At 33.6% G+C, this 14,249-nt stretch overlaps 1 protein-coding gene across 2 annotated transcripts in view; it reads left to right on the top strand.

Moving 5' to 3' along the window:
• Positions 1–14,249, top strand: part of HBP1 (HMG-box transcription factor 1) — a 28,158-nt gene that overhangs the window by 3,523 nt on the left and 10,386 nt on the right. The window contains exons 1-8 of one of the 2 annotated variants that reach the window (XM_011372505.2): positions 4,228–4,311; positions 4,914–5,097; positions 7,017–7,245; positions 9,809–9,947; positions 10,309–10,420; positions 10,509–10,621; positions 12,818–12,974; positions 13,645–13,789. In XM_011372505.2, the coding sequence (XP_011370807.1) occupies positions 4,929–5,097; positions 7,017–7,245; positions 9,809–9,947; positions 10,309–10,420; positions 10,509–10,621; positions 12,818–12,974; positions 13,645–13,789 (1,064 nt within the window). In that variant the 5' untranslated portion in view covers positions 4,228–4,311; positions 4,914–4,928. Of the gene's footprint in view, positions 1–4,227; positions 4,312–4,913; positions 5,098–7,016; positions 7,246–9,808; positions 9,948–10,308; positions 10,421–10,508; positions 10,622–12,817; positions 12,975–13,644; positions 13,790–14,249 lie in introns of those variants that run through there. The other variant, XM_011372504.2, reaches the window with a different exon arrangement.

The raw sequence follows: 14,249 nt of genomic DNA, 5'->3' as shown, positions 1-14,249 counted from the left end.
CAGCTGTTTTCGTGGAAATACTCTGCACATAGTAGGCAGGCATTAGGAAAACCTACTCCTTTTCATTCATTGATTTGGCTGTTTCTAGTCTTCTCTTCCTCTCCTCTTATCTAAGATTTTGTAGACATGTACTTCTGAAAGTTTGCAAACCAAAAACATTAGGGTCTTCCCAGCTCCACCCAATAAAAATTTTTAATACTGAACATGACATTTCACAATGCAACTGCTGGAGAATTTTACTCTTCTTTGAGAATCACTAATCTAGTGAAGAAATGACGTGAATCCTGTAATACCAAAGCATGAATGAACAATAGGGTTAGCTCTACCAGGAAATATTTGAAAGAGGAGCTTGTTTATTAAAATGAATGTCTAATTGCTATAATTATGTGGAGGAGTATTTTTGAGTATGGACACTTCTGGTATTTCTTTACTATATCAGAGGCCTTGGTTCCCCCAAACAGTTTGACAGAAAGTCAAAAACTAGTATATGAATTTTGCTTTCATATATTTCATTCTCACACTAGCCCTGTGAGATAAGTAGAGGTACTGTTAGGCTGAGGTTAAGTGACTTGCTTAGGTTACATGGTGTACAAGAATGAAACTCAAGTCTATTGCTTAAGTCTAGGCTTCTTTCCATTTGCTGTAGAAGAGGTTTACATTAGTAAAATCTGCATTTTCTCAAGATAACTTTTGAAAGCCATGAACAATGAGAGATGCAAACACATAAAACTCAACAAATATTTATTTAGTCCCTTTCGTTATTTGTAGGTAGCTCTGTTGTGAAATTAAAATTTTTTTCCAACCTCATTCAAGGAGTATTGAGATGGGGTGTTAGTTAACTAAACTAGTTCCTGAAGAAATGATAGAAGTGCAAGGAGGGGTTAGTGTATTGTAAATGGTAAGCGGCAGACACTGCAGGACCTGTTGACAGAGAGGAGAAAATCTAGCTGGGAAAAAAAGAAAAAGAGCTCTGCCGAGAGGGGAAGACAGACAAACTGCAACACTGCTTTTGTGGACCCCAAGAACAGCACTGTTTCATACACTTAAGGATAGCTCTGAGGAGATATGTATGTATAGGAGGGCAACCTGTAAATTTCATTATAAAGGTAAAAAGAAAATTTTCAAGTTTAAGATTAAAGTTGGGGTTGACTTACACAGATCACATCTCTATCTAAAGCTTAGCACACAGTAGATATTCATAAGGAGTTTGAGTCATCAGGATAGGTTAAATTGTGTTCTATATATTTGAGGTGTCAGATTTCTAGAAAAACTCAAAGTCTGTTCTCTAAACTGTTAATATTAGCTGTTCAGAGAACTCATATAGAATGACAAGTTCCTCTCATGTCTTAGGCATTAACTAAATAACTTCTTTTATGAGAACTCTTGCAAAGGAAGCTGGGAGCAGGCGGCTTATATGGATAGAAATTGAGAAGGTTAATATACTCTCCCTTAAATATTTGTTATAGGTATTCCTGCATATTCATACAGTATTTCAACATGACTTTGTATAGATGCAAACAGAATGTTTAAAGTGTAGTTCTGAGCATGTCAGACCTCTGCTCCAAAATCTTCAGCAATTCTCCCATTGTCTGACAATAGCTCATAATACTAGCCACTCTACTTTGAGGGTTTGTTCTGTGTTGGGCGCTATTCTAAGCTTTTTACATTTATTAGCTCAGCGAGTTTTTATGACAATCTGTGAGGTAGATGCTTTTAATACCTCCATTTTACAAACAGAGCATGTAAATAAATTGTTCAGGGAACATAGCTAGTAAGTAGCAAATTTGATTTATAAATGCAGGTAGCCTGATGTCAGAGTCCTTATTCTTGTCTACAAAAACAATTTTCTTAAACTAGGGTTGAAGATTCTGATCTCAGTCTACCCTTGCTTTAGTATCCATGACAACAGTACACACACAACCATCCTACCTTCTGGTAATACTGGATTCTGTTAGTCTGATCTCATCCAGTACTTTGCTAATTGTAAGTTTGGTCATTTGAGTTTCTCTTGTTGGGAGAAGTCTCTCGTTTCCTTTTTACCTATTCATAGCCAAGCCCTCCTTTATAGAACTTTATAGTCATTGAGATTCATGATTCATTACTGAGTGCTAACATTGAAACTAGTATAGTAGTATAGTGTTTTGAACCCAGTATATGTAAAATGAATATATATATTTTTTAAAAATAAAAGGGTATTTGGCAATTATTTTTAGCCAACTAGTTCTCACACTGCATCTGGGGTTCTTTTTAAAAGCAAACAAATAAAAACCAGTGCCCAGGTCTGTATCTCAGATCAAATAAATCAGATTCTCTGGAGGTGGGGCCTGGACATCTCATTTTATTGGAAGTATACTTGTTCTGTGTATCATGAGGGTTGAGAATCACCGGTCAAGTTAAGTTTGCTTGATTTTTGCAGTGAGAAGTTGGAGGCTTAGAATAATGATTTGGCCAGTTTTAAATCAGTTTGTGTTAGTAAGCATATTTCTGGTAGCCACCAATTTTGTGGGAAATTATTTGCTAGACCCCAGGAGGTTTGTTGTAACCATTGTATATAAGACCGATTAATCATTGCATAATAAGATTATACTAAAGTAGAAAAATGTTAATTTCTTCTGAATGCCTCAAATATCTTTTAGCTAGGTAAACTATTATTTGCCCAATGTAGTGGCTTGACACGTGATTTTTATTGAGACGTGTTGATAAATTGTTATAATATTTCCCAGAGAGGAAATTGCTGAAGCTGAATAGATAGATAGCTGTCTGACCCCCTGTTGTGAACTATTCTCAATAACTGTTCTGTTTAGGACAGTAAGTACCCAAAGTATGAAAAATATTACCATATGTCACTCTTAAGTAAAAAAAAAAATTTTTTTTTTTTTTTACATTTTACATTTCTTTTGCTCATTTTTTTTCAGTTCATCCTTACAACTACTCTCAGAAGGAAGTTGGGCAGGTATCATTAACTCTGTTTTACAGGTGAAGATACTGAAATAGAAGTTGAATCACTAGGTCATATATTTAGTAAGTGAACATTTGGAATCAGAACCATGTTTCCTTACACCTAACCCATCACTGCGTAGTATATCTTACAGTCAATATTGAATAAGGCTCTAAAGCAGTGCCCAGAATATGGGTCATTTTTGAGGCATGCAGGCAGTCAGCATCCAAAATAGAATGTTAGAAAATAAAGTAAGGCAATACGCAGTTTGGCCAGATGTGTCAAGAATCTTAAGATATTTGAAAAAAAATTAATAACACAGGAAAGGAAAAGGTATCAATTATATATACGAAGTATGAAGAAAAATATGAGAGTCTGCATGAAAGAGATGTAAGATGATACATCAAAATATTAACATTATATAAATCTGGTTAGTGGGATTAAAAGTAATTGGTTTTTTAAATGTTTTTTAAATTTTAACCAAAGTGTGTATTTTATAGTCAAAAACATAATTAAAAAAAGATCGTGAAAAGCAACAAATGAACAGGACAAGCAAACAGAGACTCATGGACATGGACTATAGACTAGTGGTTACCAGAGGGTAGGCGGTGGGGGAGGAGGCAGGAGGTAGACAGGGTAAAGGGGTCAAATATGTGGTGACAGAAAGAAATCTAACTATGGGAGGTGAACACAGTATAAATATATATATATATATATATATATATATATATATATATGCCTTACTGTTAAAGTGTACAGCTGAAATTTAATGGATTTAGTTAGCCATTGTCACCATAAAAAATAATTAAATTTTAAAAATAAAAAATTAAAAGATCATAAAAAAGCATTTGTAGAAAAAATTCGTTTTGCCAGTGGGTTTTTTGGTGATTATATCATGACTTAGAAAACTCTGATATAAATATTAAGCATTTAACATCTTTTCACTGCATTTTTTGATCAGCTGGGCCTGTTGGTGACTTTTAACAGCAGTGCATTTTATTTTGAGGAAAATATTGTATGTTTTCAGAATTTTCTGTGTGTTTTAAATTAGCTCATTAGAACTTTTTTAAAAATCAGATTTGAAGTAGACCTTGAGAAATCAGGAAATCTTCATGCTGCTGTCACCCATGTTAAATAACCAATTTGATCATGTCCAAAGGCAAGACTGTAAAAGGAATTAACAAATTTTTACTCTCATAACATTTAGTTTGTGGACTTCCTGAGAAATTATTTAGATGTGTTAACCTATACTGTTTTCTTTCTCACGATACTTTTATAGGCATGAAATGAAGATGGATTTACTATTTATTTAGCTAAATCTCCCATGATTAGTATTCATTTTTTGGGAAATAAGAGCCTATTCAGAAGGACAGGTATCTTTTTATTATGGCTAGACCTCAAGTTTTCATTAAGAAAACATAACATTTTATCTTTGTGAGAAATATAATATATGGCCATTTTAGAAGTTTATTCTTAAATATTATTTAGAGAATATAATTTTAAGTGTGTTAAAGATGAGGAAACAATAACATTTGGTAGAGAAATTAAAATAGAATCTTCAAAATGAAAAAATAGATTATTGTTTTAGTCTTTTTTAATTTAGGAAAATTTTTTAATTTTTAAATTTGAAGATACAGGTTAAAAGGTTTTGTTGGTCTCAGTATTTGGGTCTGAAAAAGATAATAGCTTAAAAACATAAAAGTATATGGATAACTGTGCTATTCTTTAGAAGAAAAGACTTTTATAAATTCAGGATATTAATCTTTTGGGATTTGGGTGTAATTTAATGCCGACTACAAGGTTGTAGGCCAAGATATCAGAGTGTCATCCAGATCTAAAAGATTCGATGGGGTACAAATAGCAGTGGATGATTAAGTTAAAGATAACACCATTGTGATGTTTCTGATTGATTTTATACTTATATGCTCTCCAGATCACATGATTTGACATTTTTCTTAAATTATTTTATTTTAAGTCGGAGCACCATAACATGGTGTGGGAAGTGAAGACAAATCAGATGCCTAATGCAGTACAGAAACTCCTGCTGGTAATGGACAAGAGAGCTTCAGGAATGAATGACTCACTGGAGCTGCTGCAGTGTAATGAAAATTTGCCATCCTCACCTGGCTATAACTCCTGTGATGAGCACATGGAGCTTGGTAAACAAACTTAAAAGTTTTTAGGAATCTCACTGAGATTCAGATTAGTTTTCATGTTTAGCCTGCTTTGAACTGCTAAAAAGTATGTGAAGTTTTGTACATTAGTAGGAGTTTGAAATGTTTTGTTATTGCTTGTAAAATATTACTCAAAACCAACATAAATCTGAGACTGTTTATGGTATCATAGAGACTCATTTACAAATTAATAAACTAAATTGCCTTACATTGTGGGAAAAGATCAGGCTATTAAACACCTTAGGAAAACCTTGCTGTGTGGCTTTTCAAAAGGGGTTGCTTTTGAAACATCTTAGTGAGCTCAGTAATTATGATTGGCTGCTCTCATGGCTGGTTTGTTATCCTACAGGAGAAATTACAGTGGACCCTTGAAACTTGAGGATCTGACATTTGTGGTTATCACTACTGTTAAACTACTCCAGTGATAGGTGACCTATAGAAATGTGTAGCTTTGTCGAGGTATGATTTTGAATTGTATTGCTTTGAGGTATTGAAGAGTAAATAGCTTACTGAGTGACCTTGGCTTGCCGCCCAGTTTTTCAGCTTGGTTTTGTTGTCCTAAATGTTTACAAAAAACTTGAAAAGATGTTATCATTTTACAAAAGATGAAACAGAGGAGATTATATGCTGGAGTGTTCTTTGGGAATTTGGAGGTCCTGAAAGTCTTGGGACATAAACCTGTTTGAATGCCAAGGGTTTGCTGAGCTTTAATACTCACTGAGTAGAGATTAATGTTGAGCAAGGACACGATTTTAATCAGGTAGTCCTGAGTTTGAAAGACATAAATGAACTCTTTGGTAAATAAAGAAGTGATGGTCAAAGAAAAATGTTGGCAATGAGGGAAGAGGAGTAGCTACACCAATATGAGGATTATAGGGTGGAGTTATCTCAAATTGTTGTGATGTTTGCCTGCTCTGTGAAAAGGGGAATACCTTTACTCAGTTATATAAATAGATATCCTGAATCAGTACTCCTAAGTAAGTCATTTCAGTTTTAGTAAGCTATTCTGGGATATTTTCCCTAATAGGAATTGCGTGTCTGTACCTTTATAGTTGACAGTGTAGGGGAACTCCCAAGACTAGAAGAGTTTCTTCACTTACATATTGAAGGGACCCAGTGGATCTGTAGTGTAGGTGTATATTTCATATAGAGAGTTTTTTTAAGGCCTTCAGGATGCGTTTTTCTCCTTTATATTTCTTTTTTTTAACTCAGTATTTTAGAATTTAATTTTTTAGAATTCCTTAGAGTATTCATAGTCTTGGTGTGTACGTGAGTGGTACTTGGGTAGTATTTCTAGTCTTCTCTTTTGGAGAGAAAAGTCTATTGTGAACTACAATAAATATTACTGAATTCAGAATTCCTCAGTAAAAAGAAATAATTTGGTATGTGTAAAGTTGAATAAATAGTACCTAAAAATTTATAATATGATCTATAGCTTTTAAAAATTGTTGTTTTCATCATTGTAGTAGCAGCAGGTTAATAATAAAGCATATGAACAGAATAAATAAATATATGCACAAAAAATGCCTTTTTCCTCATTAACATGTTCATGTAAAAATGTCTCAGTGGTATATGGATTACTCCTGGGTGAACTATTTAAAAAAACGGGAAAATGTCAGACTTGCTTTTCCAGTCTATGAACAGTTGTGGTAATTAAGTGGTTTAGGTAGTGAAGTTATTATGTTTACAGTCATTGGATTTACTTTTCTACCAGGCTCTGTTGACCCTTAATGAACTAGATAGATGTCATTTTTTAAAATTGAAACTTGTTTCATTTAAGAAAATACTTTGAATTTATACTATTCTTCTCACAAACTTAGCGAAATTTGAGGACTCCTTTTCCAAGGAGTATTGCTCTATGTTAGTAATTTCCTTTTTATAATTTTGAGTGTGCTTATTTGCAGATGACCTTCCTGAACTTCAGGCTGTTCAAAGTGATCCTACCCAATCTGCCATATACCAGCTAAGTTCAGATGTTTCACATCAAGAATATCCAAGATCATCTTGGAACCAAAATACCTCAGACATATCAGAAAATACTTACCGTGAAAATGAAGTGGATTGGCTGACGGAATTAGCAAATATTGCCACCAGTCCACAAAGTCCACTTATGCAGTGCTCATTTTATAACAGGTAGGAACATTGGCTATATTTTTATTGAAAAGCTGTCATCACAAAAGCTATTAATATTTTTTTCCAGTTTTGAAAGTAATGCTATTAACCATTTAATGAATGCTTTTTGTCTAGGTTCATTTTCTTCCAGTGTATGTGGCCTTATGTTATTTTACTGAAATATGCTAATCTTCAAATCTTGAGCTTTAAATGTGGACTCCATTGGCAAAAACCACTGTTTCATATACCCAGACCAGAATTTAAGAAAATGAGTTATCGTGCTATGAAATATAAAGGTTTTCAAGCAGTATTCCTAGAGAGACCTAAGTAGATAATATTTCATTAATTATCCCTAAAATCATGAAAGTATCTATGTAAAAAGACAGATAAATATGATAGTTTGTAGAGAGAAGAAATGCCTAGATTTGTACTCATGTGGGTGAATAGACCATATAGTTCATACTAGGTGATGTAGGAATAACTGAATTTTGATAGTGCTCTTACGTTAGTATAATTTTTTGATAAAGAATAAACTTTTTAGGTGTGAAGCCTGGTTTTCTTGCAGCTCATTGAATTATGCTGCTTCTCTTCAGCAGGATATTCGCCTTGATTAGAGCAAATTCATTTTAGTTTAATTCTGTGAAAATTTCCACAGGAAAGAAAACTTGGCTTTCCGAGTATTACTCCTTTTATAGTCCCAGTTTTCATTAGAATCTTAATAGTTAAAAAACTAAAAATTCTTTTATATTAAACCCCTTGATTTTACTGAGACTTTCCTTTTTCCCCATTTCTAGTTTAGAGATAATACTTTTCATTTTTCACAGCAAACTCATGAGGATTAGTAATATGATTCATGGAAAGTTGAATATACCTTTCAGAAGAAAATCAGTATAATAGAAACATAAGTAAAGGAGTATCTCCATAAAGATGTAAATTTATTCTCTGCAGTATTTTCTGTGGTTCTCTTCTTCATAGGGAACAAGACCAAGAGTCACACTCTGCTATCTGAGCTTGCCCTCTAACACTTGTCAGTGGCTATTCATTCAACTTCTTGTAGAGTGTTAAACTATGTTAGTTATTAAGCTTTGGATGTCTGAAGTTGTAACTGTACAGTACCGAGGGGTTGAGGACAGGTAAAATTTATATTATCCCTGCATGGATAGAGGGAAGAAGAAACAAATAGTGTTAGTGTTTTAGACATGTTTCATATGTTAATTTTTACAGACCATTTAGACCATTGTACATTTTAGAAGATCGTATTGTACTTCTCTTTCAAATGGTTTAACGAAAGAACTGATAAAACTCATTTTCTTTTGGTGATAAAGGCAGAGATGAACTTAAGGAATTTTTAGCAGTTTGGCCATTCTCTAATATGTTATAAAGTTCTACATGTATAATAAAAGGAAGAAGTTGGTTAAAGATGAAACATTCAGTATTTGTATTTTGAAATCCAAAATTGATTGGAGAGTATAGTTTTTTATTTAAGAAGTGATAAAACATGAAAGCAAAGTAGAGTTTCCTGGATCTTCATTTAAAAATAATTTCTGCAAATTTATAATAAAAAATGTTGATGACAATAAAATTGAAAGGCCAATAAAATTTCTTACTAAGCGAAGAATTGGAAAGTAAGATGTCCCTCTTCTTTTTTTAAAAAAAGGTTAATACAGAAATGCATAAACTTTTTACTGTTAAGGACCAAATCCCTGTTTGGCATCTCAGAGAACTGTCCTGATTTGGGGTCTTCAGACCCATCTACCCCTTAGATCTTGCAGTCTTCCTCTCTACTGCTTTCCAAATCCCATGTCAGTACACATTACTGGTCATCTTTGTTGGGCTGGCTTCTTACGTCACCCTTAACTGTGAATAGCTGATCTCTTTGTGGGGTAAGGATCTTAGTATGTTCTCAGGAGCCCACATACTCTAAAGAGAGCACTGCTTGTTAAAGAGACTTTCGAGGGGGAAACTGGGGAAAGGGTAAATTTTTTAAGAGATGCTGGGGCAAAATAATAGCCCTTCTGTGTAGATGCTTTTCAGCAAGTTTGTATTAAACAAGAAGTAGTGTCCAGTTACAAGAAGTTGCAAATAGGCTGCTTTCTGCTATGATAAGTTTAAGCATTTTAGCTTAAGGTAGTTCATTGTATCTGCCCAGTGATAGGTGGTTGGTAGGTACGAGTTCAGTGTTGGTTGCATTAGGCATACATTCACTCATATTAAGACTTACTGCATCAAAGGACAAGAAAGAAATGTATATGGAGCCCTGCACAGAGGTTATCATTCTTCATGTATGAAAATATGTGCATTTATATGTACTTGTCGATATAAAAATAAGTGAAACAGTAATTTGGAATTTAAAATACATTATTGAATCTGGAAAAAAACTTTAAAATGTATGAGAAGGGCTTGGGTAAGAGATTGAGTGACGGACCAGCATATCATCAATGAAATCTTGATGTCTTTATTAGTATTTCCATAGGTGTCTTATATATAATAACATTGGCATTTTGAATATAAAGTTTTTTCATCAAAAGGAAAGATCTACTGTAAGGACCTATACTTTATGGTTAAAACTGCTGCTTTATTTTAGATCATCTCCTGTACACATCATAGCTACTAGCAAAAGTTTACATTCCTATGCACGCCCTCCACCAGTGTCCTCTTCTTCTAAGAGTGAGCCAGCCTTCCCTCACCACTGGAAGGAAGAAACACCAGTCAGACATGAAAGGGTGAGTTTATTCATGAGCTTAAACTTTTACAAAGTTTGCACAATAGTTGAAATATATTAACTTCCCTTCTGTAAGAAAGTCTTTTGAAGCACATAACAGATGGAAAAGAGTATGTCTCATTGTTCTGATAGTGATCTGGATTTGATTTTATATACAGCTCTATTAACTTAGTAAAGTTTGTTACAAATGGGAACATGATTTTAACCAAAACTTTCAAAAACTATAGTTTTTAAAGGTAGTGTATATTTTCCTAAGTTGAGAATGATTGAATTATATCCTAAAAGAGCCTGAAGGTTTGAGATAAAGATAGATATTAATAAGATATGTTTAAAAGTAAAAAAGTTTATGTTTTTCTCCATAGGCAAATAGTGAATCAGAATCTGGCATTTTCTGCATGTCCTCCCTCTCAGATGATGACGATTTGGGATGGTGCAATTCCTGGCCTTCAACTGCTTGGCACTGTTTTTTAAAAGGTAAAAAAAAAATACTTGAAATTTTTTACAGCTTACTTATGTAGCACCTTGTCACATATCTGATGTTTGTTTTATACTTAAACTTTAGGCACACGACTATGCTTTCATAAGGGAAGCAATACAGAATGGCAGGATGTTGAAGATTTTGCTAGAGCTGAAGGCTGTGACAATGAAGAAGATCTCCAAATGGGCACTCACAAGGTTGATTTGAAATTCCTAAAACTTCTAACAATCTTTCAAAATGAAACAAAGTTTATTATTAATCTACGGTAGTACTCTCCATTTACTTTCATGTTCAAATGACACTGTACATTTTAGAAAGAGGTTTTGTGACTACTTATTGATGCTTAGCCTAATGGAGAGGTTTTAGGTTTACAGTTATAGTTATGCTTTCTTAGATAGAGAAAACTAAACTGGCATTAAAAATAAATGGATAAACAAGTGAAACAAAGCCTTAGGTAATCTACAAAGTAATTAAATTCCCAATGTATAATTGAGAGTTGATTATATTGAGTTACTTTTTAAATAACTCCATAAAACACTGGTATTTTTTAAGTTGATAAAAGCAGTAGTGGGCAATAGGAGGATAAGTATCAGTTGACACCTTTGTCTTTGAATTCTTTAATTTCACCATCGTCACCGTAGGCAGAGAAATCGGGCATGTGTATTGTTTAAAATAGTTTAAAATTCCTGTTTGATGTTGCTGTCTCCTACTACTAAGTTTCTTGAGAACATTAGTCCTGACATAGCTGCCTTTAGTTTCTCTCCTTTATGGTTAAGTTTGCCATAGTCCAACTTTGGCTTGTACCATTCTAAAATTGTCTCAAAGGTTAATAGCTTTATTCTAATTTCTAGAGAGACTTCTGCTTGTTCTGTTAGACATCTCTGCAGCATCTAACAGTGTATGAGTTCCTGACGTTGTCTTATCTTGATCTGTGTAGCACAGCAGTGCCTTGATTGTCTTTTTAATAGCTCAGTGTTTTTGACTGGTGGGTTGTCTGCCCATAATGTAGAATGTAAGACAGAGTTCTGCTCCTCTTCATTCTCTTAACCAGTCCCTCTGCTGATTTTGTCAGTACCGCCTTGTGGCCTGTGAAAAGCACTCTACTTGGAGTTAGGAAACCTGGGCTTTCTAGCTCTTCTGGCAACTATTTGTATGAATGACTTTGGGCAGATTGTTAACCCCACTTGGCATTGGCATTCTGATCTGTGGGATTGGATTAATTTTAAGGGCTTGTAGCTCTAAGAATTAGAAGGTTATGTAATTCATTTATTTACAAATATATGTCTGTAGTCTTCACGTGCATTTTTCTAACTGCATGAGACATCCGTAGATGAGTATCAGTCAGTTCTTCAAACTTGATTTATTAGTATAAAGCGACATTGGATTCACCTTTTATCCCCCTTCCCAGCCTGCTATTCTCCTATTCTTTTAAAGGTATCGTTATCTTTCTTGATTGCCACATTCAAAACCACGAAGTTGAGTATTCCCTTTCCTCCCTTCATATTTAGTTATCAGTTTCCTTAAAGATTTTTTTAGTCCTTCTCTCATTCTTTACTTCGTTCATGCACTAGTGTAATAATAGGTACTATAGCTAGCTGTTGGCATGTTTGTCTCCTTTGTTTTTCTGTGAATTCAGGGGTAGGGATCATGTGTTGTTAATGCTTGTGTTTTCAGAGCCTAGTATCTGGCATACACTAAATGCTCAATAAATATTTGTTGAATTTAAATTTAGTCTAATTCTACGACCACTATACTTGTCATTTCAAGACTGATGGGTTTCTCTCATTATATCTTTAAATAAATAAATAAACTTAATAAATTTAAATAAATAAATTCTTTACCCTTTGTCATTATCTTAAAATGAATAATCATATTAATTAAAAGTACTTTTATTGACTTTCCAATACCGTCTCAAAGGAAAGTTTGTACTTTGCCTATCTTTAAGACCCTTTACTTACTAACTGGCTCCTCCTTTTCAGTCTTGTTTGCCCCAACTCTGAGCTCATCTTGTATTATTAGCAGATACTCCGCACTTGTTAGTACGACTATTCCTGGTGTTTGCTCTTTTACCTTACTAAATTTCATTCTTTTAAATCCTAGTTCAAATGGGAATTGAAAGCCTTCCTTAGCTCGCTCTTTTGGAATTAAAGTCTCCCTTTATTAAACTCCATAGCATTATTTACACTTGAATTAAAATGCTTATTCCAGTCTGCCTTATATTGTAGCGATTTATTTATGTGCCTTTCTTCACTACTGGGTTGAAAGCTCTTTAAAGACAGGGATCCTGTCTTGTTTATTTTTACCTTTTCCATAAAGTGTTACATGTAATAGAAACTTTATTATGTGTTGAATTGAACATTGCCAATTCATTCACTATATGCACTTATTTTCAGGGCTATGGTTCTGATGGTCTAAAGTTGTTATCACATGAAGAAAGTGTATCATTTGGCGAGTCTGTACTAAAGTTGACTTTCGATCCTGGTACAGTAGAAGATGGTTTACTAACTGTAGAGTGTAAACTGGACCACCCATTCTATGTTAAAAATAAAGGTAGGGCTTCAATTTTAATGTCTAGTAACTTTTTAAAGAAACCTTAAATCTGTAATTATGTCTTGTGGCACGTAATTCTTTTATGATTAAGAATAAAAAATTGAAGGGAAAATTTCAAAATAAACTACTATAGTAAATGCCAGATGATACTTGTGTCTTAGTGGTAGTCATATCAAGCTCTACTTCCTGTGGGTATAAAAAACTTTTAGATTCATGTGGTATACTATAAGTTCTCTGTTATCCTGATACATAGTTTGGGGAATGGAATATTCTTGTAATTGCATTTTAGTTTATGTAGTTACCAAATATGCCATATTTTTGATTCACCTTTCAGAGCCTTATTACAATGCCACCATGTTAAACATAATAATTCAGAAAGTATTTCATGATCTCGCTCATCATTTATCACTTGCTATCTTGTAGATTTGTGGAAGTGCTAATGGATAGAATCTCTTGATAAAATGCTGAATTCAACTCTTTTGGAGGGCTTTTACATTGCTTAAAGAAAATACTTGTACTCAGTTTTATGGCAAAGCTACATGACTTGTATTAGAAAATTTTATTTTAAATAATGACTTTAAGACTCAAATAATATGTCTATCATATAATAATTAGTGTGCTCTCTGTCAGTCCCCATCCTTTATGCAACTGTTGTTTGATTTAACTTCAGGTTGGTCATCATTTTATCCAAGCTTGACTGTGGTACAGCATGGCATTCCATGTTGTGAAATTCATATTGGTGATGTATGTCTACCTCCTGGACACCCCGATGCCATTAATTTTGATGATTCAGGTGTTTTTGATACATTTAAAAGGTAATATTGGGTTAATTCTTCCCCCCCCCGTAAAAATTTACCCTTTAATCTCCCTAATGATTGCTAAGTCAAATATTTAAGAGGCTAAACCTTTAAATACTTGAGAATTATAAAAGTAGTACTTAGAGGAAGTACATACACATGATCAAATATTAGGTAATTAAAACAACAGCTCATGGGGAGTTTTACATCTCTGTGTGTTGAGTTAAAAAGTGAGTTCTTTTTTTTTTTCTTTAGTTAACTGTCTTTGTTTAATACTCATTTTGACCAAGAGTGTTAGTTTCATGGTTTAACAAATAGTAAATATAGCAAAAATTTGACATTTGTAAAGACTTAAGAGGGAAGTGATTTTTTCCTGAGATCATCTGCTATTAAGTGGTACAGTAGGACAAAGAACCCATGTGTCCTAACACCCATGAAGGTTGACCAACTGTGTCTCAATTTGTATGGAACTTTTCTG

This window comes from Pteropus vampyrus, unplaced genomic scaffold, assembly GCF_000151845.1.
Source record: "Pteropus vampyrus isolate Shadow unplaced genomic scaffold, Pvam_2.0 Scaffold208, whole genome shotgun sequence".
Taxonomy (NCBI): domain Eukaryota; kingdom Metazoa; phylum Chordata; class Mammalia; order Chiroptera; family Pteropodidae; genus Pteropus; species Pteropus vampyrus.
The sequence above is the reverse complement of the archived record's forward strand: the minus strand, read 5'-3'. Positions and strand labels throughout refer to the sequence as shown.